This window comes from Erythranthe guttata, chromosome 12 (assembly GCF_056151865.1).
Source record: "Erythranthe guttata isolate IM_541 chromosome 12, IM_541, whole genome shotgun sequence".
NCBI classification, from domain to species: Eukaryota; Viridiplantae; Streptophyta; class Magnoliopsida; order Lamiales; family Phrymaceae; genus Erythranthe; species Erythranthe guttata.
Genome location: NC_142544.1, coordinates 19,933,532 through 19,957,906, shown reverse-complemented (window position 1 = coordinate 19,957,906; position 24,375 = coordinate 19,933,532). Strand labels below are relative to the sequence as shown.

At 34.6% G+C, this 24,375-nt stretch overlaps 7 protein-coding genes across 9 annotated transcripts; 4 read left to right on the top strand and 3 right to left on the bottom strand.

The window, feature by feature from the left end:
• Positions 1-1,115: 1,115 nt before the first annotated feature.
• On the bottom strand, positions 1,116-3,428 carry LOC105956846 (large ribosomal subunit protein uL30y). The gene is made up of 7 exons (XM_012980755.2): positions 3,154-3,428; positions 2,337-2,523; positions 2,153-2,250; positions 2,005-2,062; positions 1,842-1,921; positions 1,644-1,746; positions 1,116-1,555 (listed from the first exon to the last, which is right to left on the bottom strand). The coding sequence occupies exons 2-7, from the start codon at positions 2,517-2,519 to the stop codon at positions 1,340-1,342; spliced, it is 738 nt and encodes a 245-aa protein (XP_012836209.2). The 5' UTR covers positions 2,520-2,523; positions 3,154-3,428; the 3' UTR covers positions 1,116-1,339.
• Positions 3,429-4,963: 1,535 nt separating this feature from the next.
• On the top strand, positions 4,964-7,494 carry LOC105956845 (nucleolar/coiled-body phosphoprotein). The gene is made up of 7 exons (XM_012980754.2): positions 4,964-5,315; positions 5,666-5,730; positions 5,829-5,860; positions 5,982-6,445; positions 6,670-6,759; positions 7,061-7,122; positions 7,224-7,494. The coding sequence occupies exons 1-7, from the start codon at positions 5,094-5,096 to the stop codon at positions 7,327-7,329; spliced, it is 1,041 nt and encodes a 346-aa protein (XP_012836208.2). The 5' UTR covers positions 4,964-5,093; the 3' UTR covers positions 7,330-7,494.
• A 166-nt stretch (positions 7,495-7,660) lies between these two features.
• On the bottom strand, positions 7,661-9,920 carry LOC105956575 (protein MANNAN SYNTHESIS-RELATED 1). Its single transcript, XM_012980427.2, has 6 exons — positions 9,703-9,920; positions 9,179-9,323; positions 8,971-9,044; positions 8,793-8,878; positions 8,116-8,704; positions 7,661-8,037 (listed from the first exon to the last, which is right to left on the bottom strand). Exons 1-6 carry the CDS (start codon positions 9,802-9,804, stop codon positions 7,762-7,764), a joined length of 1,272 nt encoding a protein of 423 aa, XP_012835881.2. The 5' UTR covers positions 9,805-9,920; the 3' UTR covers positions 7,661-7,761.
• Positions 9,921-11,074: 1,154 nt separating this feature from the next.
• Positions 11,075-14,458, bottom strand: LOC105956844 (membrin-11). 3 transcript variants are annotated; one of them, XM_012980753.2, is made up of 4 exons: positions 13,896-14,458; positions 12,830-12,950; positions 12,583-12,729; positions 11,075-11,456 (listed from the first exon to the last, which is right to left on the bottom strand). In XM_012980753.2, the coding sequence occupies exons 1-4, from the start codon at positions 14,183-14,185 to the stop codon at positions 11,295-11,297; spliced, it is 720 nt and encodes a 239-aa protein (XP_012836207.1). In that variant the 5' UTR covers positions 14,186-14,458; the 3' UTR covers positions 11,075-11,294. The 3 variants fall into 3 exon arrangements, with proteins under 3 accessions (XP_012836207.1, XP_088682697.1, XP_088682698.1); XM_088826571.1 differs by lacking the exon at positions 11,075-11,456 and adding an exon at positions 11,552-11,643 and having other exon boundaries at positions 13,896-14,313; XM_088826572.1 differs by lacking the exon at positions 11,075-11,456 and adding an exon at positions 11,578-11,640 and having other exon boundaries at positions 13,896-14,285.
• A 710-nt stretch (positions 14,459-15,168) lies between these two features.
• On the top strand, positions 15,169-17,492 carry LOC105956842 (HSP20-like chaperones superfamily protein). The gene is made up of 6 exons (XM_012980750.2): positions 15,169-15,321; positions 15,484-15,667; positions 16,255-16,414; positions 16,887-16,918; positions 17,027-17,072; positions 17,187-17,492. Exons 1-6 carry the CDS (start codon positions 15,317-15,319, stop codon positions 17,219-17,221), a joined length of 462 nt encoding a protein of 153 aa, XP_012836204.1. The 5' UTR covers positions 15,169-15,316; the 3' UTR covers positions 17,222-17,492.
• Positions 17,493-17,655: 163 nt separating this feature from the next.
• LOC105956843 (uncharacterized) lies at positions 17,656-18,290 on the top strand. The gene is made up of 2 exons (XM_012980752.2): positions 17,656-18,043; positions 18,127-18,290. Exon 1 carries the CDS (start codon positions 17,714-17,716, stop codon positions 18,032-18,034), a length of 321 nt encoding a protein of 106 aa, XP_012836206.2. The 5' UTR covers positions 17,656-17,713; the 3' UTR covers positions 18,035-18,043; positions 18,127-18,290.
• Positions 18,291-18,670: 380 nt separating this feature from the next.
• On the top strand, positions 18,671-20,677 carry LOC105956574 (protein VAPYRIN-like). Its single transcript, XM_012980426.2, has one exon. It carries the CDS (start codon positions 18,809-18,811, stop codon positions 20,447-20,449), a length of 1,641 nt encoding a protein of 546 aa, XP_012835880.2. The 5' UTR covers positions 18,671-18,808; the 3' UTR covers positions 20,450-20,677.
• The last annotated feature ends 3,698 nt before the right edge of the window (positions 20,678-24,375 follow it).

Here is a 24,375-nt window from a genome sequence, read left to right as displayed (position 1 = left end):
AAGAAAATTAAACACTAATTAAGTAATGATATGTGCCGTACGTTGGCTGGCCTTCATTTTTATTTTTACGTTTCATTATCAGCATTGTGTTTTTATTATATATATATGATCAAACAAATTAAATAAATTAGATTGTTATGAAATTTAGTGTTGCATCAAAGATGGGTATATATATCGAAAACCAAATTAGGGGTTTAAATAGAAATGGGGAATGCAAACAAAATAGTACTTTGGTTGTTCTTTTTATAGCTAAACATTTTGTTAGGTAAAAAGTTATATATGTATCATGCATTTCATTTGTGAATAGCTTCAAATTATTTTCAAAACTTGTATATATGGTCCCTATGGATAGGTTACTATCACAAGTCAGAAGCATTTACACAAGATATTTGTCCAATTGATAAATGTTTAACCAACTAATATCTGAATACGTACGGATTTAATAAATACAATAAGGGTAATATCGTCAATAGATGTTACACCTGATGAAATGAATCAAGTGGTTGTGCATTAGAGATCCAGATAATTGTAATCACCACTAAACACACACATATATACAAATATTTAATATTGCATATTTTTTTAATTATATAAGTAAGCAATACTAACCTAAAAGGAGGACAGACAGTAAAATCATTAGGACAATAGAAATAGTCCTCATGGAGAGCAACTTTTTTTTTAATTAAACTTACATTATTTGTTTTAATCCTACAGAAAAAGACCAGCGATGGGTGTTATTTATACCAACAATTTCTCTTGCTTATTTTTATTTAATTGGTATGTGCTTTAATTAAGTTGTAATTAGTAATTGCAAATGTTAGAGTAATATTAATCTAGTTACATTTTAGGATTTAGTTAGGCCTTAATTAACTGATTTGAAACTATATCCAAAAATGTAAATTGATTAATATTTTTAAGATGAGTAAATTAAACATTTTTAAAAATTATTTAAATTACTATTATTTGTCTCTTTGATTAATATAGTTATTATTGATTGTAGGAATAAAATTAAGACGCAATTAACAACGCTAAATATTAAACTTTACAGTAGAGACTAGACTAGAGAAGTTGAAACAGGAATTAATGGAAAAATGAAATTTGACTACATTGTAATCTCATAAATTTTCCAACTTAATTAAATAACCATCTCTCAGAAAAGAAGTTGAACAATTGTTTCTATTTCGAGATCCATAGCTCAAAAGCAAACGCCAAAATTGAAAGACGAAAATAATATTCAAAATGACTTAAATACCCTAGACGTTCAAAATTTCACCAAAAAAACCTCATTTCAGTAAACAAAAATTGCCACAAAAAAAAAAAGAAAAAAAAAAAAAGAAAATCAGTTCATCCTTCGAATAAGCTCGTTAATGTAGTCTTCGCGATTGCCAGCATCACCACCTTCAACGTAATGGTTCCTCTTCTTCTTCAATCCACCCAACGGCGCCTTCAATTGGAATGGCCATAGAAAGTTGTTTGCTTCCTTGAAATGGGGTCCCACAGTCAAGATTTCATGTATGAGGTCTTCCATGCAAATTATTTCATGCTTGCCCAACACCTATCAAAACACGAAAAGTACAGATTTAAAACAAAATATTGGAAATCGCAACCATCTTACAATATTTTAACCTAGTTTATAAATTAACCTGCTCGACGACAGAATTGTCGGTCAAAGGGATTCTCTGCTTGTTGACTTTTCCGTAACCCCTCTTGTAGATCAACTCCTTGACACTTTTAAGGTTGGGGTACCTGATAATTTTGTGCAGAAAATTTGAAAAGACGAATCAGATCAAATTCTCAATCTGCGAAAACTAAATATGTTTCACGTGTAAGGAGTGGCTTACCCGTAAGTAACATAAGGCTCGACTCTGTGAAGCATGTTCATTGTTGCTTTGTTAACTTTCAAAAAGACCCCATTAAATATCTACAAATACACAAAATTAAAATCCGTAATTAGTTATTAATAAGCGTGGGGGATTAAAACTGAAAGGTTAAAAGTCGATTTACCTGTCGTAGTCTCAGAAGCTGCAAGATTTTCTTGGTTGTCGGGTGCATGGCGTTAATACTGAATGGTTAAAAACGGAATCATGAGCGACATATAAATATATTCAAACATTGGGCTTCACACAATCAATTAACAAACATATATCCTTACCCACGGATTCTGATAATGAACAAAAGTTTTGCTTCTGGGTTTACGTAAAAGCCACCCTTCAATCTTGCTTCACGCTTCAAATCAATCAACTCCTTCGACTGAACAACAATGTGAACAAACGGTTCAGTCAATAAATAAAAGAAGATAATTCAATTTGAATCTTAAACAAAATAACTCGACTAACCTGTTTTTCATACTCCTCAGCATACTGCCTTGCTTTTTTGCATATCAACTTTCTGTCGGCAACTTTCTTCGTCTTTGCTAATGCAAGCTCGTTTACCTTTGCAAGGGCCCATTCATCGGCCCTCTTCTGCTTCTTCAAAACCGACTCAGGAACTAATACACCGGTTTTGACCTCCTCGCCCATCTCTCTGTAACATCAAACAAATAGGATAAATTGCCAAATAAGTAAATTGCTCGTCGATAAACATTTCAAACAAAACAGGCACCCGAGAAATCTGAACTCAGTTCCGATTACAATTGGTCCACTAAGATATATTTCTTATCATGCCTTAGAATACACACAAAAACTATGGGGGAAACAATCCAATTTCCCCATAGGCAGTAGTATCTCTCGTAAGACTAAACGAAGATCGCCATTCGAAAAAAAATGCCGAAAAATATTACCTAATTATCAGTAAAAAATAATCTGCACTACAAAATCAAGTGAATCAATAGCTAAAGGAACGCTCACATATGAACTAATCATTTAATTAACTACAGCAGAGCATTACAGATTACCAATGCGTATGAATCTAAACAAATCCCACTCCAAAATAACACAGCCGAAATAAAATAGCATATGCATCGAATTGCTTCACCCACCATTTATAATGAACAGTGGTTATCTCAGAAAACCCAATAAAATGTGATTTGGCTCAGTTAATTCTAACAGTACAATCACTACAGAACCGTAACAAAAAAAACATATGGAATTAAAAAATGTTTAGCAAAATTAGAGATTCAAAGTACGAACATAAAGCACGAAATCAGAAAATTACCTGATTCAAAGTAGCTCAAGCAGATGTACAGTTTCCTGGTAGTGAGAGGCTGGAAGGAGGGACGTTGAAAAAAACCCTAGATGTATATAACGAGAACACAGCTTTCTGCTTATTGGGCCGTGATTTATTAAGCCCTAAAATAAAATTAAAAGGGCCCAAATTACAGTGGATAAATAAAGTAATTATTGGGCCGTTATCTTTTCTTTTATTTATAGATTTCTTCTCTTTTCTTGTTTTTTGAAGGAAAATAGTTATATCATTTTGTTAGAATTCTAGACAATCAACTAGAAAATGACATGCGTTAATTAAATTTATAATCATCTTAATTAATTTTAACCAAGAACTTTTTGATACCTAGGTTGGAGCAAATAAATTTCTTCAAGTATCAAACTAAAATATTAAATATCAAATAAGTATTTGACAATTAATTTTAACAGTTATCAATCATAAAATTATGTTATCATTTCGGTTTGCAAAAACCATTATAATTTGGGTCATGAATTTTATTTATAAAAAATTTCTTGTAGTTTATTGTGTTATGTTATATATATATATATATATTTTTATTGTTTATAATAATAAACGCATTTATCATTTATATAATTTAATTAATTTTAGTCCAAATATATTTATATTTATTTAAAAAAAATTAATAACAAATTAATGTACTTATCATTTTCTCAACCAATTTAAAAAAGCATTATGCATTTCCAATTTCACACAACAGAAAATCAGAACATAAAAAACCGAAACAAATTTACAAGCAACGAAATAAAAACTCGAGAAAAAAGTCGAAAACCGAAAGAGATATATATATATATACTAGTAACTAGATCATTCAAGCGAAGAATCCTTGTGGTGAACCGTTCTTGAATAAGCTAAAATATCCTCCTTTGCTGATTTACTCTTATCATCCGCTAATCCTTCATTAGGATCATAATCACTTTCACTAATTAAAGATTCTCTAATAATCTCCCTAGCTTTACCCATCGGATCTTTATCAACCCCCTGCTTCTCTTTCTCCTTCTCCATCTCCTCTTTTCTCTCTTTCGTTGCCTCCATTTAATCTGATAATTAATATTTAATTTTGCTCTTTTTTAATACTGATTCTGCTTAATTCCCCACGAATTTATATATAATGCACGTGGTGTATCTTAACAAAACGTGTCTTGCATTGAGGGGAACACGTGCTGTCAATATGCATTGGCTTACACGTAGCTCTATAATAGTATTTTATTTATTTATTTTTTTGTTTTTTTGGCGGCCCAAATTTACAATTAATGGGCTTCATTAACAAGGCCCAAAATAACAAATCGAGATCAAACTTTTTTGGCGGCATAACTTTACAATTAATGGGCTTCAATTTATGAAGGATTGATTAATATTTAATATTAAAAATTTAAAACTCTCTCTAATTTAAAATTAACACTCTCTCTATGTTCCATTTTTTGTAAATTAAGTGAAATAATTAATAATTATTAAATTAAAAACAATAATGTTTATTGGATTGGTATATAATTGATATTTCGTTGAAATTGATAAAAGTGATTATTTGCATTTTTATAGCATAGTCTCGCTCTTAAAATGAAAAAAAAAACAAACAATAATATTAAGAAATTTTTAATAAATAAATTATTCTCTTCAATTTATGGGCCAACTAATATATTATTTACGCAGTTATCAGTAAATAAAATATTAAATAATCAATTCGTGTATTTCAATTAAAAATAATTAAGGGGGCTGAAATTTAATTTTATTTAGGCAACTGAATTTTAATGTACAAGATATGATGCAGAACGTACAACACCGAATGCATTTCAAAACCCTAATTCATCTCGCTTTTATCCCTCCCGCTTCCAAAACCCTTCTTCCTCAACGCGAAGAGCAGCACCGAGACAGTCTGTATGCACGCATATATATATATATGAACCCTGTATTATATGCGCCGAGGAAGTGACGTCAGCCCTAGCCCATCCTTCCTTCTCGCATTCAAGCCTCGTCAAGTTATTCTCCTAGAGAAGCAGCAGAGAAACGGGCCCGAAATCCAGACTCAAATGAAGCCCGAAGACGAATCTATATTGGCCTCTTCCGTCGCTCTGTGGCTCGAAAGCAAGGGCTTTTCCAAAGTACTCAAACGCTTCCTCTCCGCAGCTCAAATTCAGGTCTGTATGTATATATGTATAATGAATCCTTTGATTTTCAGATGAGGTGAATGGGAATACACATACAATTCACAATCTTTTTTTTTTCCGGGGAGTGGATTGCAAATACCTTTAGTTAATCTGAAAATATGATTCTGCTTAGCTAAATGTTGGTTGTAAAATGAAGAGATTGTGATTTGTGCTTGTGATGAATCTAGTTATCTATGGAAAATCCAATTGGGGAGAGTGCTTAGAACTTATTTTAGCTAAATAATGTGAATAGAAGAGTTGAAAACAATCGAAGAAATTACATTGTAGAATTTGTTTTGCCGGTATTCATTAGTTGGTTTTCTTGTGTTTTTTTGGTTCAGGATGACAACTGGAAATCGAAGGCACTTGACTTGAATGAGATATTCTCCAAGTATCAGGAGATTTCGTAAGCTATTCAAATGTTTTACCCGTTAGATTATTTTCGTTGGGTCCATGCTAATCGTAATTATAATTCTGATGTTGCTTACCTCCTCGTTTGTGCAGTAACGAAGACTTAAAATTGCAGAAGAACCAAGGTAATATATATGGATAAACTCAATGTTGTTTTCCCACATTTTCCCCTGCATTTGCTACCTGGTTATGTATAATTGAATTCTGAGTGTTGCACTTAATAAAGTTTTTTTTTTTTTTTTACAGAAGAACATGTCGTCGCCACAACAGAAACAAATGGTGATTCAAACCTTGATATAAAATCGACTAAGAAAAAGGGAGACAAGAAGAGAAAGAAAAGCAATGCGTCTGAGGCGACTAAATCAAAAGATGAAGTTTTATCAATTAAGAGTTCTGAAGAAACAAAACTAGACAAGAAATCTGAAGAAATATCAGTTGGGGCTGCAGAAAATGGGGTTAATGAATCGAAGAAGTCTTCAAAGAAGAGGAAAAGAATAGCTGCTGATGAAAATGAAAATCAGTCCGCTCCTGAAGTGGCAGTTGAAGAATCGAAGGCGAAGAAGTCTAAAGGTCTGAAAGAAGGCAAAGATGCCGCTCCACAGACTGCAGTACCTGAAGTGAATGGACATGCTGACAAACAAAATGGCAATTTAGTGGATAATTCAACTGAGCAGAAATCTGCAAGGAAAAAGCACAACAATTCCGCGGAGGTATGTAATGTATATTCATATGTTAGTATTCCCATAATTTACGACCTTTATTGTATGTTAAATGGTTTTCATACTATGACCGATAACTTACATTTTTTACGGCCACGTAACACACCTCATGGAAAGATATGACATACGAAACTTAATGACAAATGTTAGGAAATTCTATGGAATAATTTGAAGGAAGTCATTCTTCGAGAAATAAATATGTTATTCTTTTGCAGCCAAAAGCACAGATTGCGTTTCAAAGAGTGAAAGTTGAAGAGGTGAAATTTGCTGATGAGAGGCTTCAAGATAATTCTTACTGGGCAAAGGTTTGTTGGCTTTCCTTCTCTCGTTTCCTGATTATATATCATCACCAGCTGTACACGCAGATCTGTATTACGATTTTCTTGATCGTGTTAATATTTTATACGATGTCATGTCATGTAGCTTCCTTGTAGTATGTGAATGTTTTGCACTTCAATTTAATAAAAAAAAAAAAGAAAAAAAAAATTGAACTAAACCAGTTATTTTTGCCCTAACCCAAAATCAACTGATCTAGGAAACAATTTTTGACGTATAATTTCGTTGCAGAATTCAGTGTCTAATTTCTGCTGTTATTTTTTCTTGCAGGATGGTGCAGATATTGGTTATGGTGCAAAAGCACAAGAGGTTTTAGGACAAGTCAAAGGAAGGTGTGTTTCTTTGTGATGCTAAACATTGACCCTTCTAAATTTTTTTCTGAAATGAAAAAAAATTATTTACCTTAATACCACTTTCGGTTCTTGATTTGCAGGGACTTTCGACATGAAAAAACCAAGAAGAAGCGCGGTAGCTACAGGGGAGGGCAAATCGACCTGCATTCGCACTCGATAAAGTTCAATTATTCCGATGAAGAATGATTTTGGAAAGACTGGAATTGTTACATTTCTCCCTGCTTCTGCAAGTGAAGCCTCTCAGAATTACAAACTATTGGTTCTTTTTTCGATCATATCTCATTATAAATTACGACTCTATTTAAACGAAATACATTTCTTATTCGATATATTTGGTTTATGTTGTCCCTCTGCTTCTGCTCCTTCCCGTTTCATAATTTTTTATGCATGTTTTCTTTCAGTAAATCGATATATCATCGTTAATATTAATTAAATAAAAACAAGTACTCTGATTAAGTGAAATAATTAGGCACAAGCTTCACACACACACAGACACACACACACATGTATATATATATACTTCGGAAACAGAACGTTTATTATTCGACATAGGACCTCAAAAGATCCTCAAACACAAGTACATACATTACATTACATACATACACTCAGAAACTTTCTTCAACAGTAGCAAGAATAAGCCACATGGCTTTTCTTGGATACATAAGGCGATATGTAATCCACTGCAGACTCCGAGCTAGTGTTCTTCGATGGCAGAAATATCTGCGTATTTCCATACGCAATCCTTTCCCCGACAACACTCCCATAAAACCTCCCACGAAATGCAGGAATAAACACATCACCTTCCACGCACATATAATAGTCGATGAATTTTTCATATTCACGACTCTTCAAATCCATGAATTTCGCTTTCTGATCAGCAGGTATTATCGCATCCTGCAAAACACGATTATTTATTTATTTATTAAATTTTTTTTTTGTTATATATATAATAAATATTGAAAAGAATGTTACCTTTGTGAGAGTGTTGGGAAAGACTTTTCTGAGAGGATTAAGGTTGCTGCTCCATCCTGTCTGAGTTACATAAAACGTCGTGTCTGAATGGAAACCGATTTTAATAAAAAACTTGCTAAGTTCTTCTGCGTTAAAGCACGTTTTTTCCTCTGCATCGTTTTTTTCCTGGCATGATTTTCCCTCCAACATGTCGTCCCGTAAATCCACCGCCACAAAACGGCCTCGAGTTTTCCGGCTGATGCTTCTCAATGTACCGGCCATCGAGTCAACCAGTTCTTGCAAATCTTTCTTGAGTTTAAGGCTTTCGAACATCGCTAAGCACTGATGCGCATTTGATGACCTGTCAAGTTTTGCCAGCTTGTTCATACCCGAGGAGCCGTTCAAGTAAGTGACGATTTTCAAGTTCTTTTCGCGCTTGAAAACAGGCTCGATTTTCGATGCTATGAGATCTTCGGAAACTCCATTGGGAATTCTCATGGTATACAGTTTCGCATTCGATGATAATTCGGCAGGGGCATTCTTGTCAACTTTAACTATTCCTTTCAGGGCTGCGATGAACGTGTCGACATCATAGATATCTCCAAATTGCCTGAAAAAAAAAAAAAAAAAAAAAAGTAGTTCGAAATCAGTTTGTTTTAAATTTTAAATAAACGGTGAAAATAAATATCGATAATCACCTTTTGTCACCTAATTTCGTTCCTCTAATATCCGGGATTACTAGTGTTGCTCCAAGATGTTTGGCTACCGCCACGGCGTTCGCTACCTATATTTTGTAGTAATTATATTTATTAGGAAATAATAAAAACATATATTTATTAAAATCAACTGAATTGTTTTTAAGTAAATTAAATAAACCTGGGAAGCATGAAACTCAGGGCCATGAGTCAATGAGAAAAAGATGTAACCATTGTTGGACTTCTCTTTCCCTTCTGCAATAACAAGAAAACAAAATAAACAAGAATTATTATTTATATATATATATATATATATATATATATATATATATATATATATATATATATATATACACACACACATATACACACATTGGAAGGTGACTTACTTGATGAGGGATTTTTCCAGCAAGGTTTGAGGGTATCACTCTTGACGCGCCACGGGCCATAATCGAGTTCTTGGAGTTTGACCATGCTCTGTTTCGAAACCTTGAACGAATCATATCTGACATTTTCTGATACTTCCATCGAGTCCTTCAAGAAATAATGTAAACATTTAAGCGCAGATCGTCACCATTAATAATGAATATCCAGTGTCCGATTCATTAAGTTGTTATTTAACGAAAACAATCTTTACTTCTTTTGTTCACGCAAAACGTCATGAAAACTTTCTTTAATCAACAATTAATTAAATACTCATGAATCACAAATACATAACAAAATCAAAACTTTCAAAATAAAGATATTTTTTTTAAAAGAAATCGTAACGATTAATAAGACAACCATAAGATCCTTGTCATAGATTCTGGACGAAAGCTCGAAAAAAAAAACTGGAAAAAATAAAGGTTTTTCTTTCGAACATAAATTTTAAACAAGTCGAAAATAAAATCAAGAAGTTGAAACAAAAACTTACGAATAGTGGATCGATATGGTCTGTCTTGATCATGTTTCCGAGCATTATAAACATGGAAAATGTAAGAAAAGCAGCCATAACTTGCCGGATATCAAATGCCATTTTTCCGGTACACTCCCCTCGATTTTTCTCTCTCTGTCTCTCTCTCTCTATAATTTCCTGAATATAAGTATAAAGATGTAATATTTTTCCTGTTTCACACACCCCATATAAATACACACCAGAAAAATTGGCCCTCTTTATCAAATTTTGTCCGCATATCAATAGTGCTACACCGAACGGAAAAACGCAGAAAACACCAGAAATCGGCTTGAATTTAAGTAAAGTGACAGCCAGAGGACAGCTGCACATTACATGCAGAGTGATGCACAAAGTATTTATTTTTTATTTTTTATTTTTAATTCGTAAATTAGTTGCATAATTTCTGCACGCAACGATGATCCTTTCGGTTGTCTTCATAGGAACTATTTGGTTTATGTGAGGGAAATGATAGTGTCACTGGATCAGTTTTTGCTACTTATAATTATAATTTGATTATTCTATTAATAATATATTTCTACTTTATACTATATACAAAAGTATAAGCATTGTTTTCAGTGTTTTTATTTTGTTTCTTTGCTGAAAAATAAACTTTTTTTTAAGCTATTTATAGCAGTTCTGCTACTTTCATAAGTGTTTGAGATTTTTTTTCTGCATTTGCAAATAATAGTTTGTCTAGCAAGTTGTACAACATAAACATTACTTAAGATGATTGATTGTTACACCTTTTTAATTAGTCTAAAGCGTATTATCTAAAAAACGGTTTGTGACCCTAGCTTCGTACAGCCGGTGGTCTTTAGCAATGCCCGTGACAGTAATACATAACTGAACGGAATCGTGGAAAGATCGACGCATGTCAACCTAATTTTTATTTTTATTCACCTAACGACACGTCATTTTTCTCAAAAAAAAAATGGTATTTTTCTTCGTTTTAAACGAAGATTTTTTATATATATAATCGAAATAAATGCGACAACGACCAACAAACGAATCTTAATTATGTTTGTTTTATTGCTATTAATCGCATTAATTTGAAGCACCAACAGTAATTTTTTTTATATATGGAACTAAAATATTATTGCTACTCATTTGCATGTATAATGTACAAAAAAACTGAATTTCTATGCATGTATATAATCCATTTTTTTCTTTGACAATATATAATAGTAGAATCCGCAATTTTATATGTACAGAACAAACATAATTAAGTAATTAAAGTGTATAACTTTTTATCGATAAATAAATAATAAATTAAATTGATGTGGAGTAAATTTTGAATGTAGTTTGAATATTCTCTTATTCATTAAGATGTTATAGTTTGTGATGGTAGTCATTTTTCTAAAACATTATACTAAGGATTTCCGCAGAAACCGAAACCGAAACCGAAATCGAATTCTTATCCTAATAGCAGAATATCCAAATTATCTACGAAAATTCGACTATAGTTCACTTTCTTTTTACAAGTACATGGTGAAAATTTACTGCAACAAAAGATTAAAGAAATGCTATATATGTCAATTAAAACTTTGGTAATAGATTGGGTGCAGCCTCGGTCATCTAGTCCACCTCCAGAAAAAAATGATGACGACGATTGTTACAATCATGCCTGCATATTTAATCCATTTGTCGAAGCGGTTCCGCCTCTCGATTATCCTCAGTAGGGAGTTTGATAGCCCTAAAGTGTTGAGAACATCCAGTGCTTTCCTTTGAGCTCTCTGCATCAAAGACGAAGAAAAAAAAGCTTATTAAAGCTGACTAGGACCAAGAACTCTCATTCTTTTTAAGATAACCATGTATATACATACATTAATCATTTCTCATAGAATATCGGTACTCGAGAATTGGAAGGTATTAAAGATGGCCAAACTTAACACCATACCAGCTACGAAATCTGCTGCTCTGCTGCAGTAGAGGAAGAAATCTTCGGAATATTTAATTGAAATTCTCATAGCTTAAAGACATGCATACTAACTAAATTGTACTCTGAAATTGAGGTACTCTCTACAAAAAACATTTCGATTTCAAGTCCCACAAGAGAAGGGTTTTTTACTCAAAGTAAAAGTTAGTTTATGTATCACGAATGGACAACGATCACTATAAAATCTACTGGAAATAAAAATGACACTGTGCTCATTAGACGTTTTTCTTTCGATCGGAAGACGTTACAAATCGACTTGCTTGCCTAAATCACATTTCCATGTAATCTATTATCTTATGAATTCAAACCATTCTGATGAAAAAACCTACAAAAACAGCTATCAAATAAGCAGGGGTTTCAATCAGTTGACTGGCCAAAAAGAGTGATTCCACCAAGGCATATGAAGCCTGTACTTCTAATATAAGCTGCTTAGAGAGATGTATCTCAAAGATCAAAAGTGATTTTTCTCGATTAATTGGTTACTGTTAGACATTCTTAAGTATATAATATATAATACATTAGTCAAATGCAATCAGTGACTTCTGTAGCAAAATTTACCCTAATCCTAGAACTTCCCACAGGCTCTAATCCTACCTCCTTGAGAAATCATCTGGATCCCTTTTTATCATTTTACTTATTACAGAAACTGATCAATCAAAAGTTTATACAATTATAAAAAAAAATCAAAAGTTCATACGCAGAAACCCTTACAATGATGATGTTCCTTAATTTAAAATCGTATCACAGCACTCTTCGACTGTTTTAACGAATATTCAATCATTAAACTTTACTGAAGTACTATCAATATCTGGTATAGTTACGCATTGTTTTGGGAATGTGCATGTTGCAATTCTAAAGTATGTAAATCAAAGAGCATAAAATAGCAGCAACGGTGTTTACATGAGATGCTTCAAAAAATTTACCTTGAGGTGATCCCTTTGCTCACTGTACTTTGAAAGAATGGCAACTCCAGTTGCAAAACTATCCTCTAGTAATCTGGAGGATCTACGAACTGACTCCATTGCTTGTGCCTCCTCATCAAAGATTCTCAAAACATGTGAATCCCCATTCTAAAAACAAAAGGGAGAATCATCAAAATTCAAACATATAAGTTCATTTATACAAACAGAACAAAGACAAGTGTTATCAAATCTCAGACAAAGGACATACAGCTCTTCCTAGTAACTCTGCTCTCTCTTGCGCATCTTGTACTCGTTTCTGATGCCTTGATTGGTATTTATCCAGACTAGCTCTAAATGATTCAGCCTCCTCGCTGACTTGTTCCACTTTTCTGTGCAACAAAAGTAATATTAATTCCTTCCTTCATCCCAGAAAATGGATCTAAATCGAACAATAGATCTAACAGATGCAAATAAAGACAGGTATATGCAGGGAATCCATATCCTATTCCTACAGCAAGAAAAAGTATGGGGTAATGATTTCATCGGGTAGATAGATGTAAGGGCACTAAGCCACTAGCAGTAACTTCTCTATCTTCAGATTCCAGCTTTCACATTAACTATTAACTTTCCGACATTACAAAAAAAATTCCAATATGACAATAAAACTTCATTATATATTCTACCCCAACCTTCCTGTTACCCCTCAAAATGGATCAAGATATCTAACGAACATTTTATCCTAAAATTGTTTCCCGAGTAAATGAACAGAATTCAACTAAATGAACCTAACTCCACGCAGAGGGCTCCAAGATCAAGAAGAGACAGAAATGCCCTTCTCTCTAGCATGGCATTGCCAAACATTAGTGTTTATATTAAAATGGCTACTCCATAAAGGGTATTAAAACATGAGCCGTGAAAAATCATTCATATAAAATTATCTGCATAGAATTATTCATCTACTTATATGGATCCCATGCACTCTTTATGCTGCAACGGATTGCCCTAATAAAACATACAATTTAATCCAATTCGCAATCCTGGTACTACATCAACATAAGATGAACAGAGAACAATCTTAATTCCTAAAATACCCTAATAGCATATTAACACCAGTCCAATGACATCAATTTTATACATCTTCAAAAGGAAAATATCAATTCAGCCTGCAGCTCGCCAGATCAGAATTCCGAGATATCATCAAATTTAGATCAGAGTTCATATAAATTAACAAAGATCAACGAAAATGCATTTATAGAATCACCACATACGAAAATGCATTCATAGAATCACCAAATACGAAAACTAACAACACAAACAGAAAGACGGAAGGAGACCTTTTCCAGAGATCGCGTTGAGGCTTGTTGGATATGGAACGCCAGAGGCGATCCATATCGGCGCAGAGAGACTGGATCTGGTTTATATCTCTTCGAATTGCAGTTGCCTGATCATCGGAGGACCCCGGGACGACGGCGTTCGATGATGACAGCGAAGAGGATGATGCTGACGAGAACTCCAGACGCTCAAGCCTTTCCAAATCATATCTGATCTTCAGAGACATCCGCTTAGAGCTGGAGTACAACTCCGATAGATCGCCGCCGCCTCCGCCCTCTACCGCCATCGCCATCGGCGTTTTCCTGGAAATGTTTCTTCTAGTCGTTCTCGACTATCGTGAGGAAGGCTCTGAGAAAGGAAATCTGAAATCGAAGAATTGTTACGCTGCCCCCATACTGTATCCAAATTATAAATGTCGCCACCATGAACTCAAAATATTATTTTCACACCATCGATTTTAAATTGAATTTATTTTACTCAAAAAAGAAAAAAAAAAAAACAAAAACAAAACACTTCACTTAATGAAATAAGTAATACACATATATAATTATATATGAATAAAAAATGTAATATATATGTCAAATTATATTTTGACTTTATCATTCTCACATTTCTTTTTCAAAATTTATTTATTTTTAAATATCTTTTTGGAATAGTATTTATGTAAATAAGTTTTAAGTTATGCACACTATCATCACAAGACGATCCAAACCCTATATCACTTTTTTGTTTGAAATAATCGCGATCTGGTTCTTGGTCTTAATCATATTCTATCTGAAAATGTCAAAATGAACCATAGATCGCAATCAGGGTAGTCTTCTTGTCCACCATTTTGGCTTGAGAAACCAATTTTGATTTTAAATTGTCACGAATCGATAAAAATAGTTTTTCTTTACTTAAAGCTGAAATAAGACAAGAAAGATATTATATATACAAATAAAGCGGAAAATTCAAATGAACGAAGATCAAACTTGAAAATCCGATAAGTGAAAATCGAACAAAACAAACACGTATAAAAAATTAATAATAATCAAATCTATTTTAAGATCATAAGTGAAGATGCACAAAACAAAATTATTCTCAAAAAATAATTAACAAATAAAAAAAATGTACTACCAAAATTAATTCATGTGCCGGTTTCTAAAAGAAGCTTAATTAATGGGCTCTAGTCCAATTAACAAATACAAAATTTAATTGATGGGCCGTCTTTTAAAAGAAAAATAATTAATGGGTCGGAGTCCAATTTAATAAAACAAATCCCATCTTTAGGAAAATGGGTCAAGCTTTAATACTTGAAGAAAGCGCTCTTAGTCTCTCTCTCTCTCTCTCTCTCTCCAGTGTTGCTCTACAGTGACTACACCTCCGCCATTGTTGGCCTTCGCGTGTTGCATCAAAACTAGAAGAAGCGAAGAACTAATTCTTAATGGGGTAATCCTAAGTCCTAATCATTTCTCGAAGATTTATTTCAATTTAATTTGTCTTCCTTTCTGTAATTTCATAAATTATCAGTACGATCGTCTTCTTCTTCGACGATTTCCTTGATTTTTTATAGTTTGTTCTGGATGGACTGTCGTTTTCTGTTTGCTGCAGTCGGCATCCCGAGGTTCTATGGGCGCAGAGGTCGGGAAAGGTATACCTGACCGTATCTCTGCCGGACGCCAAGGACATTTCGGTAAAATGTGAAGCTGAGGGATTCTTCAGTTTCTCTGCGGTTGGGGTTTGTGGAGAGCCCTTCAATTTCACTCTCCAATTCTATGGCAATATTGCCCCTCAGGTACTACTTATTTTCCCACTATTACCGTCTTCTTCATCATACTTTTTGGTCCTGATTTTTTTATTTCAGAGTTTCGATGATGATGCAATAGTTATTGTTGCTAATTGCTATTGTTGAAAACCGTTTCTAGAACTGAAGGCGGAGTAGAAATAGTTATGTTAAATCAGCTTTGGGAAGATGTAATTAAAAGAAAATTAAATCAACAATTAGTAAAACCGAAAATATGTAAAACAAGGAGTATTTGTTTCAATGAACCATGGTTGGTTTACTAATTGCCTTGTTCCAGGATTTGCCTGTGGTTTAGAATATCACTCGTTTATCAAAGTAGTGTAAATTGGGCTGAATAAGTTAGGAATGCGCGCTTTGGCTTGACTACTCGTTCGACATTATGCTTGAATAACTGCAACATGAACCTCTGTATAAATTGTTGTTCTGTATGAGAAAGGACATGAAGTATCCTTCGATCAATATTAATTGATCGATATTCTTTCCGGTTAAACATATTTGGGGGGAAATATATATTCTACTTATTATTAAGAAAACGGGGGATGATTGATTATATGTTGTGCTTGTGTGAATAAACTCAGGGATGTAAGACGAAGACTGGTTTAAGGAACATACTGTGCTCTATTGAGAAAGAGGAGAAAGGATGGTGGAAAAGACTACTGAGATCTGAAGAAAAGCCTGCTCCGTATATTAAGGTTGATTGGAATAAATGGTGCGACGAGGATGATGAAGAATCCGACTGTGAGTTCATTCTACATCACATTGTTTTTTACAGTTTTCAGACATTGTTATATTTCACCTTCTTCGTTTTTCCTTAGTGCTGGTTTGATGCTATTTTTACATGAATTACATAATTGTTCGTTTTAGTAAAACCATCATGAACGATACCGAAGGAGAGGCTAATGCTGATATTCATCGATGCGCTACACTAAACAAATGTTTTTTTCGAAGTTCCAGATCAAATCTGCTAAACAGAATTTCTTGAAATATCTTCTGCTTATTGGGCCTATGTGTCAATTACCGTGAGAAATCTAGCTAGTACACGAGTTATTTCTTGAGATAGATAAGTTATATACTTTTTCCAGATTCATTATATTTCGACAGGCCATGATGTTCTTATATAAGATAACCTATATACATACTAAGGACCCTCGGCATTATGTTGTGGGTAAATTTTGTTCGTATTTGACGCAATTTTGTCGCATACTTGCAGCAAACGTGGGTTCTGATGATGATGATATTGTGGTATCACCTTAATCCCTTCTGATTATCGAATATTTCAATTTTCAATAATACGAATTGGAAGTATGTCATTAAACCGTATTTAACATAATTTTTGCTTATCTTCTATAGTACACTGGTGAAAATGAAGATAGCAGTGGTGATGAAGGGATGCTTTGTAAGTTCTAATTTCAATTCCACATTCCGTGTTCGTTTTCTTTGTAAATTTTTAGGGTCGTAATCTCTTACTTAGTTGCTTATCATACTTTTATCTTCCTTCTACGCATTGCAGATCTGCCTGATTTGGAGAAAGTTAGAGGTAAATAAAGAAGATCAAGTGCAAATAACATGGAAGTAGCATCTTTTGAAACCATGTCACACATATGATTCTCCGTGTTTCTGTTTAGATTCAATCTATTTTATATTACCATGGATTCATCCTAAGAAATTAGTAGGCTAGCGTCTCAATTTAGAGATCACATTATTGTATAGACTTTGATCTCAATCGTAACGAAAACAAAAGGTTCTCTCGTATTAGATTAATGCTTTTACGTTGGAGTACGTACTGTTTTTATATCCACTATCTAAATTGTGTTTTCGGATCGTGTGTTGCTATTTTGGGAGCGATGCTCATGTGTTTTGTGACTATTTCTACTGTATTTTCCACAGTAACAGAATCCTAATTATGCGGATAATGTTACCTATATTTAGAAGAAAAATTGTTCGTTGTCAACACTTTGAGGTTCCTATAAATAATTGAGCTTCGTTCCCCATTTCTCATCGAACAATAATTCATTACATTCTATAGAGTAAGAAAAAATGTCGGGAATCATCGACAAGATAGAAGAGACATTGGGGATCGGAGATCACAAGGACGACAAGAAACACGCCGAAGAGCACAAGAAAGGCGAATCCCATTCCCATGGCGAACACAAGGAATCCCATTCCCATGGCGAACACAAAGAATCCCATTCCCACGGTGAACATCACGAGGGGATTGTGGAGAAGATGAAGGAGAAGATCCATGGAGAGCATGGCGAACACGGCAAGGAGGAAAAGAAGAAGAAGAAAAAGAAAGAGAAGAAGCACGAGCACGGCGACGAACATGGCCATAGCAGCAGCGGGAGTGATAGCGATTAAATTATAAAGGTATAATTTAATATTTTTATTTAAAAAATTATCCATTGGATGCATAATTATCTTACTTTTTTTGGTGATTATTTGATTTGCAGGTAAAAATGGAGTTCTCTAGCAAATTAGCAGATCACCAAGAACAACAAATAAATTGCACCTTGTTCACCTAGTCCTAGTGTAGATTTTTGTTAAATAAATCATTTTCTTTTTTGTTGATATTTTTGTCTTTTTAACCCAAAAAAAAAAAGCACTCAAACACATATGTGTTCGGAGTAAACCTCGTTCTTGTGTAATAGCTAGCAAACCACGCACTAATACGTATCTTAATAAAAATGATTTTTATAATAAGATTTGACAAATTCTATGCTTCAATTTATTTAATAGTAAATTCGTCTTTATAGATAAAATCAAAAAAATAAACTATGATATCTTACAACATAGAGAGAAAAGGCATCAGGAATCTCCTGCCCATGGATACCAGTAAGTAACAACATAAAAAATGAAAACACAGTTAAAGAACAATGCTGATCTCAATTTATTTAAATAATTAAAAATCAACTGCTACAACAAATACAAAAAATGCAATGAAAACGACCTCAATAATAAGCACAAGAAGCAAATCAACTGTTGATATAAATCGGACACCGAATAGAACAAGTCCTCGTTGATTTCGACACCACCAAGTGTCACTTCCTCGTTATAGCCGGCTTCTCCGTTTTCCGGTTCCATATATTAACCTCTTATCTTTCACTTCAATACATATTTACATACTAACTAACAATGGACAGGCTTATAAGTTTGGAGCCGTCGAACGTTGTCGTAATCCGGGTCGAACCGGGGCATCGGTGCTCCGGTCAGCTAACCCTCCGCAACGTCATGTACACGATGCCCGTTGCCTTCCGTCTCCAGCCGATCAACAAGACTCGGTACACCGTTGTCCCACAATCGGGGATCATACTACCTTTGACTACAGTCACACTCGAGATCACGTACAATCTCCCGCCGAATTCCACCCTCCCGCACCGTTTCCCGCACTGCGACGACTCGTTCGTCTTGCAGAGCGTGGTGGCTCCCGGGGCATCGGTCAAGAACCCGTCGACCACCCACGACTCTGTCCCGGTCGAGTGGTTCACGCACAAGAAGAAGCAGGTGTACTCCGACAGTGGTATCAGAGTCATGTTCGTTGGATCCCAGATACTGACTCAGCTTGTGTCGAAAGGCTCCAACATGGATGAAATTAGAGAAGTTCTCGAAAAGAGCGATCCCTCTTGGAAATCGGCTGACTCGACTGATTCTGATGGGCAGTCGTTGCTCCACCTGGCCATCTCTCAGGCCCGGCCTGATTTAGTCCAGCTACTGCTCGAGTTCGGGCCGGGCCTGGAGGCCAGAGGTCGATCAGGGACAAGCCCGCTCGAGGCTGCTGCAGCCTCGGGCGAGGCCCTGATCGTCGAGCTGCTTCTAGCGCATAGAGCTAGTCCGGAGAGATCGGAATCCTCCGCGTGGGGTCCGATACACCTCGCAGCGGGCAACGGTCACATCGAAGTTCTGAGGCATCTTCTGCTCAAAGGCGCCAACGTGAACGCGGCCACGAAAGACGGCAATTTCACGGCCCTGCACTTGGCCGTGGAGGAGCGTCGGAGGGACTGCGCGAAGCTGCTGCTGGCCAACTCCGCCGCGACCGACATAAAAAACGCGAGCGACGGAGAAACACCACTGCACGTCGCCTCGAGCCTAGGCGACGAGCAAATGGTGAAGCTTTTGCTCCACAGGGGAGCTAATAAGGATATAAGGAACAAGGCCGGTAAAACGGCCTACGATCTCGCGGCGGAAAACGGGCACGCGAAGCTGTTCGACGCCCTCCGGTTGGGCGACAGTCTGTGCGTCGCCGCTAGGAAGGGCGAGCTGAGGATGATCGTAAGACTTCTCGACAACGGTGCGCTTATCAACGGGCGGGACCAGAACGGGTGGACCGGGCTCCACCGGGCCGCGTTCAAGGGCCGTGCTGATGTGGCACGGGCCTTGATCGAGAAGGGGATAGATGTGAACGCTAAGGACGAGTGTGGGTACACGGCTTTGCATTGTGCGGTGGAATCAGGCCAAGTTGATGTGATCGAGTTGCTTGTGAAGAAGGGAGCTGATATCGAGGCTAGAACTAATAAGGGCGTTTCGGCTTTGCAGATTGCCGAGTCTTTGCACTATCCGGGGATTGTTCGGATACTTGTGCATAGAGGCGGTACGAAAGATGGTGCGTCGCAAGGTAAGATTAATATGATCGGTAGTGAGCAAAATAATTCGGAATCTTTATTCAAGGGGATCGGTGGGAGAGAGATCGATGTCGGGGCGGTGAAGAAGGCGGTTAATCGTGGTGGACGAGCTCGCCGGAGTAGCTTCGAACGCTCCGCCATGTTGGCCGTGGTCTAGATGATGTGCTCGGAAGTACTGAAATTCTTTCGCTTCGATTTTTTTATCGAGATATAAAGAAGTTAACATTGAAGAAAAAATATGTTGAAGTTTTGAATTTTAATGGTTTTTTTTTAAGGTTGTAAAGTTTGAAATGTTGTTAGTAATCATAGGAACATTGTATTGTAGATGCTGCACTGCAATTAAGGCAATGATATGAAGATTGATGGATGTATGTAAGTTGTGTAATGTTCATACAATTTGGTGATTAATTTGACCAAATACTACCCCTGTGTTATCTCTAATTGTCAAATACCCCCCTGTGAAAAAAAAACTCACCAACACCCCCTTGTGTTATCAAAGTCAGAGCATCAAGACCCCTGGAGGGAAATCGTGTCACTCACTCGCGGATTGTGCGATTTTTTATTGTATTTTTAGCGTGAAATGTCATAAATACCCCTTTATAAAATAAAAAATAACATTGTTGGTTAAATTAGAAATAACCTAAATTTATAGGGCCAAATTGTAATTTCCAGAATTGTAATTTATATGAAAAATATTATAAGTCATTAAAAAAAAAAAAGAAATGCACCGTCTTCTTCCCGTTCCCCACCCCCTAACCCCAACCCCAACAACCCAACCTCAATAAGAAAAGATGAAGTTTGGCACTACCACCTCCTCTTCTGCAATCCACATACCAGATCCGAATTCGCGCAACCCGAGGCTAACCCAGCCTCAATTACAGCAGTGACCTATCTAAAATATCTCCAAACGATTTCTATCGACGGCGGCGAGTTTGACGGCCGAAAGTACTAGGTCCAAAAATTGTATCGTTTTGTTCTTTTCTCTTCTCTTGCTCGCCTTATTGCTGCCATCGCCGTCAAAATAGGATATTGTGGAAAGGTTTGAGGTACACGAAAATTTTATTGGTGGAAACTCAAATTTAAAAAATGTTGTCGGCGACGGATCTGAAGAAGATGGTGGTGGTGGTGAAGGAGGGGTGAGATGGTGGTGAGCAGCGGCGGAGCAGAAGCGGCAGCCGGGTGAAGAAATGGTAGATGACGGCTGTGAATTGGGTGGGAGGGCGGGGGTCTGGAGAAGAAGGGCCTTTTTTTTGTGTTTTTTTTTTTTGTTTTCTTTATTTAATGTAGAAAGTAAAAAATATAATAGAAAGCATATAAAAACTATTAATATTATAATATATATTTCATTTTGGTTTAAATATTTTTTTTTATTTTTAATATTTACAAAATAAAAAAAAAACATATAATATCTATAAAAATATAATATGTTTTATTAATTGCTGAAAAACCCCAATAGGGTATTTTTGTCACTTTACCTTCAGTCAAAGGCTAAAATCGTAAAGGGTGCAGTGTGCTTCGAAAATGTTAACACAAGGGGGTGTTGGTGAGTTTTTTTTTCACAAGGGGGTATTTGACAATTAGAAATAACACAGGGGTGGTATTTGCAATTAGCTCAACTACTATACTATGTTTTGAAATATTAAATGTTAAATTAATGACAAGTGGAATGTGTGGTTTATTTGATAATTTTCTTGGCTATTCATATTTCATATCATATACAAGAAAGAATCTTCTTTTGTTTTGATGAATGTCATATTAGTTGATTATAACAAGAAAGAATCATTGTCACATTTGTCTTATGTGTAAACGAGCCCAGCTCGAGCTCTTCGAGTTCAATGTGTAAACGATTCCTTAGTCAACCCAACAACTACCCAATTGGATCCAATTTGACTTGCCAAAGTAGTAGGCTGTGGTTCAGGCCCAAACACGATTTCCAGAAAAGGATTTTAATTTAAACTATTGGGCTAACTCAGAAGCCCATTAAACCATTGAGGCCCAAAATAATTGTTTAAATTTAATTATTAATTATTAATTATTTGGAAAAAGTCGTAAGTCTTGTTAGTATATTGATATATTCTGATTGCACGTTGCAATCATCATTAAAGTCTTCCAAGCTAGATGGAAAATACTAGTTGATATGTGCCTAACATTATTTAAAATTCATTTAATTTTTATTTTTCTCATAATAATCAGTGGTAAGATGAGTTGGTCACGACAAACTGAAGTAATTAATTAGTTGTTGTTGACAAGGGATTCCCACAAATTACATTTTAATGATTTAATTTTTATTTTATTTTACTTTTGTATAAAATGAAGGGTAAATTACACCCACACCCCTAAGGTATACTTAAATAACTTTAAGGTCCCTGTGGAATCGATAATTACACTTACCCCTTGAAACGTAGTTATAAACTCTAATGGTATAATGCATTGGATACGTTATTACGATAGAGTTCTAACGGACTATTGATTTCAGTAAGTGGTGAAGACAACAAAGAGTTATGGGTGATTTAAGAAATATTGGGGGGAGCCATGTCACCCCATAACTCCCCATAATTTATGTTATCTCCACCACTAACTAAAAGTAATAGTCCATTAGAACTCTATCGAAATAATGTATCCAATGCATTATACCATTAGTGTTTTTAACTACCTTTCAAGGGAGTGAGTGTAATTATCGATACCATAGGGACCTTAAAGTTATTTAAGCATACCTCAGGGATGTTGGTGTAATTTACCCTAAAATGAATCTCGATATTCTAAAACTCTGGATTTATATCACCCAATAAATTTAGTGTTGCCAACGAAGCAAACAAATGAAATCGCGTTGTGATGGACTACGACTTCTCCACTTTTGGACCACGTCCATAGCTGCTCTTTTTTTTTTCTTTTTCTTTTTTAAATATATATAATAAAATACTCGAATTATTTTATTCCCAATTTAATAGGTTAATTACAATTATGTATGGACATGATTTTACTATTAACCATTTTCACTAACTAGTATTTCACCCGTGCGTTGCACGGAGGTCAGTTTCACAATAAGAAAAATAAAGTTATGTAAACGACTATCTCTTTATAACAATACCAATTCAAGGAAAACAAAATGGAAGGAAATAAAAAAACAAACTTTATCTCTTAATTTAGAGTTGTAACATATAAAATTAAGTTATATATTACAAATAAGAAAGCATGAAGCGCGCAAAACACGATATCAAGATTAAGTGAAATCATTTAAAACATATGGTATAACTCTATTTTTTGGATTGCAATCTACTACAACATGTGAATCTTCTGCAAAATAACTAAGGTAACAACACGGTAGCAGAGAAGTAACACAATAGATATTCAAATAATTTGCAAGTTTATGACTAATGGCGTTCAATTAGTGATGCACATTACTCAAACAACAATAAAACTTATAAATATAGCAAAAGAGATATGATGTATATGCCACTATCAGTACTGGTACCAATGTTGATACCAATACCGATATCAATACTGATACCAATATTGTTACCAATAGTGATACTAATTCAATTAATACTGATACTCATACTCATACTAATACTAATACTAATATTAATATTAATACTAATAACATTAATACTAATACTAATACTAATACTAATACTAATATTAATACTAATACTAATTCTAATACTAATACTAACACTAATATTAAATACTAATACTAATACTAATACTAATGTTAATACTAATAGTGATACTAATACTAATATTGGTACAAATACTGGTACTAATACTAATACTAATACTAATACTAATATTAATACTAATACTCATACTAATACTAATACTAATACTAATACTAATACTAATATTAATACTAATACCAATACTAACACTAATACTAATACTGATATTAATATAATATTAATACCGATACTAATAATGATACTAACACAAATATTAATACTAATTGTGATACTAATAGTAATACTAATACTAATAATAATATTGATACTAATACTAATACTCATACTCTTACCAATACAAATATTAATACTAATAATAAAACTAATACTAACACTAATATTCATATTGATACTAATACTAATA

Excerpts from the sequence above, each read along its gene's own strand:
- LOC105956846 (XM_012980755.2), bottom strand. The coding sequence starts at position 2,519 with ATGGGCGAGGAGGTCAAAACCGGTGTATTAGTTCCTGAGTCGGTTTTG. Across the intron at positions 2,063-2,152 it reads TTCATTATCAGAATCCGTGG|TATTAACGCCATGCACCCGA; the intron begins GTAAGGATATAT and ends TTAACCATTCAG. Across the intron at positions 1,747-1,841 it reads GAGCCTTATGTTACTTACGG|GTACCCCAACCTTAAAAGTG; the intron begins GTAAGCCACTCC and ends CAAAATTATCAG.
- LOC105956845 (XM_012980754.2), top strand. The coding sequence starts at position 5,094 with ATGCGCCGAGGAAGTGACGTCAGCCCTAGCCCATCCTTCCTTCTCGCA. Across the intron at positions 5,731-5,828 it reads TCCAAGTATCAGGAGATTTC|TAACGAAGACTTAAAATTGC; the intron begins GTAAGCTATTCA and ends TCGTTTGTGCAG. Across the intron at positions 6,760-7,060 it reads ATAATTCTTACTGGGCAAAG|GATGGTGCAGATATTGGTTA; the intron begins GTTTGTTGGCTT and ends TTTTTCTTGCAG.
- LOC105956575 (XM_012980427.2), bottom strand. The coding sequence starts at position 9,804 with ATGGCATTTGATATCCGGCAAGTTATGGCTGCTTTTCTTACATTTTCC. Across the intron at positions 8,879-8,970 it reads CTGAGTTTCATGCTTCCCAG|GTAGCGAACGCCGTGGCGGT; the intron begins GTTTATTTAATT and ends TACAAAATATAG. Across the intron at positions 8,038-8,115 it reads TTCCCAACACTCTCACAAAG|GATGCGATAATACCTGCTGA; the intron begins GTAACATTCTTT and ends CGTGTTTTGCAG.
- LOC105956844 (XM_012980753.2), bottom strand. The coding sequence starts at position 14,185 with ATGGCGATGGCGGTAGAGGGCGGAGGCGGCGGCGATCTATCGGAGTTG. Across the intron at positions 12,730-12,829 it reads CAGAGTTACTAGGAAGAGCT|AATGGGGATTCACATGTTTT; the intron begins GTATGTCCTTTG and ends TTTTGTTTTTAG. Across the intron at positions 11,457-12,582 it reads AGCAAAGGGATCACCTCAAG|AGAGCTCAAAGGAAAGCACT; the intron begins GTAAATTTTTTG and ends TCTTTGATGCAG.
- LOC105956842 (XM_012980750.2), top strand. Across the intron at positions 15,668-16,254 it reads ATGGCAATATTGCCCCTCAG|GGATGTAAGACGAAGACTGG; the intron begins GTACTACTTATT and ends GAATAAACTCAG. Across the intron at positions 16,919-17,026 it reads CTGATGATGATGATATTGTG|TACACTGGTGAAAATGAAGA; the intron begins GTATCACCTTAA and ends TATCTTCTATAG.
- LOC105956843 (XM_012980752.2), top strand. The coding sequence starts at position 17,714 with ATGTCGGGAATCATCGACAAGATAGAAGAGACATTGGGGATCGGAGAT.
- LOC105956574 (XM_012980426.2), top strand. The coding sequence starts at position 18,809 with ATGGACAGGCTTATAAGTTTGGAGCCGTCGAACGTTGTCGTAATCCGG.